The sequence below is a fragment of the Bos indicus genome, chromosome 18 (genome assembly GCF_029378745.1).
Source record: "Bos indicus isolate NIAB-ARS_2022 breed Sahiwal x Tharparkar chromosome 18, NIAB-ARS_B.indTharparkar_mat_pri_1.0, whole genome shotgun sequence".
NCBI classification, from domain to species: domain Eukaryota; kingdom Metazoa; phylum Chordata; class Mammalia; order Artiodactyla; family Bovidae; genus Bos; species Bos indicus.
The window spans coordinates 8,551,952-8,557,951 of NC_091777.1; the positions used below are offsets into that span (position 1 = coordinate 8,551,952).

The window sequence follows — 6,000 nt, forward strand, 5'->3', positions numbered from 1 at the left end:
ATGGCCATCATCAGCCAAAAAACAAACCAAAAAAATCTATAAAAAAAATGCTGGAGAGGGTATGGAGAAAAGGGAACCCCCTCTTGCACAGTTGGTGGGAATGTAAACTGATATAGCCACTATGGAAAACAGTATGGAGATTTCTTTGAAAACTAGGAATAAAACTACCACGTGACACAGCAATCCCACTGCAGGGCCTACACCCTGAGGAAACCACGGTTCCGATGCTGCCATGTGCTGGACAGCACAGCATACGCGGGTCTCCACCTGGGCACACTGAGCACCCTGCAGAACAGGCGCCATCTCCTCTGCTGGCCAGAGGAGAAAACTGGGCCTCAGAAAGGCTGTGCGCCACGCAGAACGTAAAGCCCCTCGGAGAGAAGCCACAGCCCCCGGAGCAAGGCTTCCCTGCCCAGCACTGCGGCTGCGGGGCGGAGGGGGCAGCGCTGGGCATTGCAGCTGTTGAGCAGCGTCCGGGGCCTGCAACCCGACTGGGAACCACTGTCCTAGAGCAGAAGCCTGTGGAGCAGGGCCTGTGCCCCGTGCTCAGTGCTGTCACCAGCACGAGACAGGAACCAGGCTCAGAGCAGGGTGTGCTCAGTGCGTAGGTGAGGAGCGAACTGGCCTGCCCAGGACACGGCTGGGGAGTGGAGGGGCAGGGCTCCAGGGGCCCGGCTCCCCACATCGCTGCCCCATGCCATGGTGGGGGGGACTTGGAAATTTAATTTGACACAGCGGACATATGTAAATATGTATACATGGACATGGATGAAATTTGAAGGCTTTTTTGGATTACAAAAGTGATAGACGTAATGAAATTTTCACATGAGAAACTCAGAATGGACAATATAAACTACGAGCCACAATAAGAAAGTTATCAGCCCAGTAGCACTTCTAAACTTTTCCTTTACACTTGTGACATAGTGGTGATAATTCTCTAGGCGGCCTTTTACGTCTAACGTTATCATGGGGACATTTTCCCATGTTACTAAAATTCTTTGTAAATATTACTTTTTATTATACGATTTCATTAGATTCATCTAACTATTCCCCCCTGATGCTTCCTCCACGCTTCAGAAGTTTCTGTTCACGCCCACATACATTTGCACGCACATACTTTTTTTTAAGAGCTTTTAAAAAGTTGCAGTGGCCTCTGATTTTAATCATGTAATTCTCTTTGATTTCTATCTTGGATAATTAAAGATGTTTATACACTTAAAAACCAAGGTCTATCTTACCTTGCTCCCGAAGCTTCTAATAGAGCTGGGGTAATTATCTGAAGTTCCCTCCTCCTGCCCTTTGACCACCCTTGATCCAACTCAGGGCCTGAGTGATGTTCAGGGATCTTGGCTTGGAAGCCATTTTTGTAGAAAGGATGCCTGGCCCCGATACCACGAAGGGCGGGTGGTCCCACCCTCCTGAAGGGGGCTTTGTCAGCCATGTCGTCTCTTTCCAGGCTTAGAACTGCCTCACATCAATTATGCCCACAATGGGCAGCCATACCGCTATATCTTTGCTGCTGGAGTCCAGTGGAGCCCCATCCCAACCAAGGTACTGGTCCCTGGCGGGTGGCAGCCTGGGATGGTCATGTCTGTCTGCAAATCTGAGTTCTCAGGGATGTCAGGACTGAGATGCCCTTGGGGATGGGGGTAGGTCAGAGAGTGAGGTCAGTTTGGGACAAAATATGCTGGAAGCAATGACGGAGCATCCAGGAGAGGGAACTGCTCCTAATGGGCTTCACTCAGGTAAGACGTGGTGGCTGGAGTTTATCCAGTGATTTCTTTATTGGATGCATATTTACTGAGCACCAGCTTAGGCACACAGGAAAAGCAAGTGAACAGGAGGATCCTGGTTCCTGCCCTCAAGGAACTCATAGTCTCAAGCAGAGAAAATAGAGCTGAAACTTGGAGGATTTATTTTGCTTTTTAAAACTTTTTTATTCAAGTATAGTGGCTCAGTGGTAAAGAATTCACCTGCCAATGTAGGAGACGAGGGTTCAATCCCTGGGTCCGGAAGATCCCCTGGAGAAAGAAATGGGAACCCACTCCAGTGTTCTTACCTGGGAAATCTCATAGACAGAGCAGCCTGGCAGGCTACAGTCCATGGGGTCACAGAGTCGGACACAACTTGGCAACTAAACAGCTGTAACAACGGGGCTGATTTACAATATCATGTTAGTTTCAGGTGTTCAGCACAGAGGTTCATATTTTGGTTCCTAAACTGCTATTTGTTGAACACTTGCTGTTTCCCAGGGACCATGCTGAGTGCTGTACAGACATCACTTTTCCTTAGTAGCTTCAGTTTTTAGTAAGAAAATGGAAAATCTTTTTTTAAAAAACGCAATCAGTGCAGGAATGTACAATGAGAAAAATTAAGGTTCCCACATGCTCATCCACACGCCCCGAGTCGCTTCCCATTAATCCCACACCCTAAGGGGAAAGAGGCTTATTAGAGACAGAGAGAAGGCCAGGGACTCACGCTTGGAAAGCAATGAAGAAAGCACATTATGCTTTAAAGGCTGGGCAATGAATATGTTAGATTATCTGATACGTATAAAAATTGCAATATAGTGCCCAATATCAGATAAATCCAGGGTTCTTATTTCTTAAAGAATTCAGAGTGTATATCAGCTCTGCTGTGGTGGGGGGACCTTAGCTTAAAGCCGGAGAAGGAAGGGAGCTGCTTTCCTGTTTTTGTGCTGACCAGAGGCAGGTGTCATCTGGGGCCTATGCTCGCTGGTGTGAGGTCCCCATCTGAGGCGCTCACCCCTTCTCTGGGGCCTTGACGCCTTCCTATTTGCCGGGAATGAGCATGCTCTGCAACCATTCATTTCGCGTTTCTCCCCTTTGCATGCACAGATAATAAAATACGACATTCTCACCAAGTCCTCCTTGACGTGGAGAGAGGAGCACTGCTGGCCGGCGGAGCCCCTGTTCGTGCCCACACCAGGTGCCAAGGACGAGGATGATGGTAAGGCCCGGGAAGGGCAACCCACCTTCTGCACTGTGCTTGTGGTCACCCCTCAAACTCAGACACCGTTCACACAGCTGGTGCAGCCATGCTTTGAAGTCCAGGCGGTTCTGAGTGCAAAGCAGTAGGGCGAGGGAGTCCCCAAGCCCACCCCCACTTCTGACATCAGCTGCAAGTTCAGGGGTCCCCAAGACCACCCTCAGCTTCACTAGGAGCACCCACAGAAGACTCTGAAAGCTGTTACACTCGTGGGGACAGTTATCTCAGCGGAAGGGTACAGACTGAAAGAGAAAAGGCGAGTGGGATGGAATCCGGGAGAATCCCATGGGTGGTCTCCGGTGGTCCTCCCTGCGGGAGTCACGGACCACTCCCACTTCCCCAACGAGCCCCACGGAGCGCGGCCAACCAGGGGTGCTCCCTCAGCCTCGGAGCCCGTGTGGGGCGTGGTCGTGCGGACCGCGCTGACTTCTAGTCTTCACCCCTCTGGAGGTCGAGCTGACGGCTGTGGCCCAAGTACTAAATTGCTTCCGTCGTGTCCCACTCTTTGCGTCCCCATGGACTGTTGCCCACCAGGCTCCTCTGTCCATCGGATTCTCCAGGCAGGAACACTGGAGTGGGTTGCCATGCCCTCCTCCTGGGGATCTTCCTGACCCAAGGATCCAACCTGCATCTCTTACGTCTCCTGCATTGGCAGGTGAGACCTTTACCATTAGTGCCTCCTGGGAAGCCCTGTGGCCCAAGGCCGGGTTGGATGGCACAGCCTCAGGTAAACAAAGACCTCTCGTCAGACCGACAGTCCAAGGACTCGGGCGTCATCTCCCAGGGGCAGAGGAGAGACCTCCTTTTGGGGAGACTAACACAAAAGCCCACTTCCTTGCCACAGGGCAACACTGCCCTGGCCCAGAGTGTGGAATCCTGGTTTTAAAATTCATTGCAGTGGCTGGGTCAGAACTTGTAACTCCTCTGAGCACATAAACTTTCCAGGGAGCCCCTTAAAAAGCTTGTGGGACTCCTCTCTCATCCAGGTTTCCACCTGACCTAAAGGTCCTTTCCCTCCTTGATTTTGCCCCAGAAATGCCCTGCCCGTCCCCCTGGGGATGCCAAGGAGGGTAAATAGAAGCCTGGGTGGGGCTGCCAACACCTGGGGGGAGGGCAGGCTGCCCGCTGAGCCTGCCAGCTGCTTCCCTCGGGCGAGAAGGGAGTGGTTTTCTACCTGGGAGTGTCTTCCTATTGACCTGCACGCACAGCGTGCCAGGCAGGGGACCCGTGTCACTGTCGCCTCTAAGGTAGGGGACGGTTGGTGCCACCTCCTGCCGAGGCTGGCCTCCCCCGGGTTGGGCGTGTACGCCCTGCATATTCTCCTGTGGACAGGAAGCAGCCTTGTCTTCATTCCACCAGAAGAAAGGCTCAGAGCTTGAGGTCACTTACCCACGGTTGCACGCCCAGTACATACACAGGGGAGGGTTTGAGTCCAGGCTGATTTGACCTCAGTTGTGCTCAGCCACTCTGAAACCCGGGAGGCCTCGGGAAGAATCAGGAATATTTGCTGGAAGTTTATTGCTCTATTTTGTTTAGCCCTCTGTCCCTTTGAGAGTGAATATTTAGACTATTCTCATTTCACAAAGGGGAAAGCTGCACACGCATGAGGTGGTTGCACTTATTCAAACGCCATTTGAATGCAGCAGGTCTGAGTTTAGGCTAAGTGCAGTGTTGAAGCTGATTCGCTCTAACTGGAATTTCTAAATAGTAGGAAAATAGCCATTTTTCTGTATGTGCAATAATTCACAAAGTGCTTTCATAACTGACCGTGCAAGATCCTCTCAGCAACCCCCTGAGAGTGGGGAGATTATCCCCACTCTACAGATGAAGAGACTGAGGCTCAGAAAGGTGAGGGGATGGGCCCAGCCAAGCCTTCCGATTTCCCTGGCCTTTCCCTTCAGCTCACACAGAATATCAAATTCACTTCCCTTCTGTTTCGATTCAGTTCAGTTCAGTTCAGTTCAGTCGCTCAGTCATGTCGACTCTTTGCGACCCCATGAATCACAGCACACCAGGCCTCCCTGTCCATCACCAACTCCCGGAGTTCACCCAAACTCACGTCCATCGAGTCAGTGATGCCATCCAGCCATCTCATCCTCTGTCATCCTTCTCTTCCTGCCCCCAATCCCTCCCCAGCATCAGGGTCTTTTCCAATGAGTCAACTCTTCGCATTAGGTACAAAGAACAGGGAGACAGAGCTGAGAAACTTAGCACCCCCCTCCCCACCCCAGCTGGAAGAGGTTCGAGGGTGCACTTTTACAAAATGTCTCTCTTTGTTTCCCCAAAGGGATTATCTTATCGGCCATAGTCTCTACCGATCCCCAGAAGTCGCCTTTTCTGCTGGTTCTCGATGCCAGAACTTTTACGGAACTGGCCCGCGCGTCCGTCGATGTGGAGATGCACCTGGATTTCCACGGGCTGTTCATCCCAGATGCAGGCAGGGACCCGGGGAAGCAGGCCCCTTCCCAGGAGGCGCCGGCCAGGGCTGCCGCCGGACGTGCGGCCCCAAGAACCTGACAGCCTGGAGGCTTTGGTCCTGGGGACCAGCTCCGCCCAGCTCACGGCTGTCCCCGCCCCGGGGGAGGTGCGGGAGAGGTGGTCCTTCGTTCCATTTCGCACTTATTCTTTCCGCAGCTGCTTTGAGTCAACATTCTGAAAACAGAACTCATCTGTATCTTTTCTTTCATTTTATTTTGGCCGTGAGGACCTTGCTTGAAAGTCAATCAAATATTTATTGATTAGCTCTAGCCCTTGTAAGAAAGCCCCCTTCCTTGAGTACAAAGACAGTGACCATGAATCAGAAACTGTATTGTCACATAATCATTGTCCCTAGAATGGGCACATATGACCCATTGGAGAAGAGACACAGAAACATTTATCATTGCTCCCTGCTCCCCCTCTGCTTTCCCAGTGGACCTGGTCATGAGTTCCAGCTTTCTCAATCAGCTGACCCAGAAGGCGTGTGCTCTGTGGTCATTCCATGCAAGGCAT

General features: G+C 51.7%; 1 protein-coding gene across 1 annotated transcript in view; it reads left to right on the forward strand.

The window, feature by feature from the left end:
• The window catches only part of BCO1 (beta-carotene oxygenase 1), a 30,869-nt gene extending 25,147 nt beyond the window's left edge, over nucleotides 1–5,722 (forward strand). Inside the window, exons 9-11 of the mRNA XM_019978641.2 lie at nucleotides 1,457–1,551; nucleotides 2,859–2,970; nucleotides 5,297–5,722. Of these exons, the coding sequence (XP_019834200.2) occupies nucleotides 1,457–1,551; nucleotides 2,859–2,970; nucleotides 5,297–5,526 (437 nt within the window). The 3' untranslated portion in view covers nucleotides 5,527–5,722. The remainder of the gene's footprint in view (nucleotides 1–1,456; nucleotides 1,552–2,858; nucleotides 2,971–5,296) is intronic.
• Nucleotides 5,723–6,000: the final 278 nt, after the last annotated feature.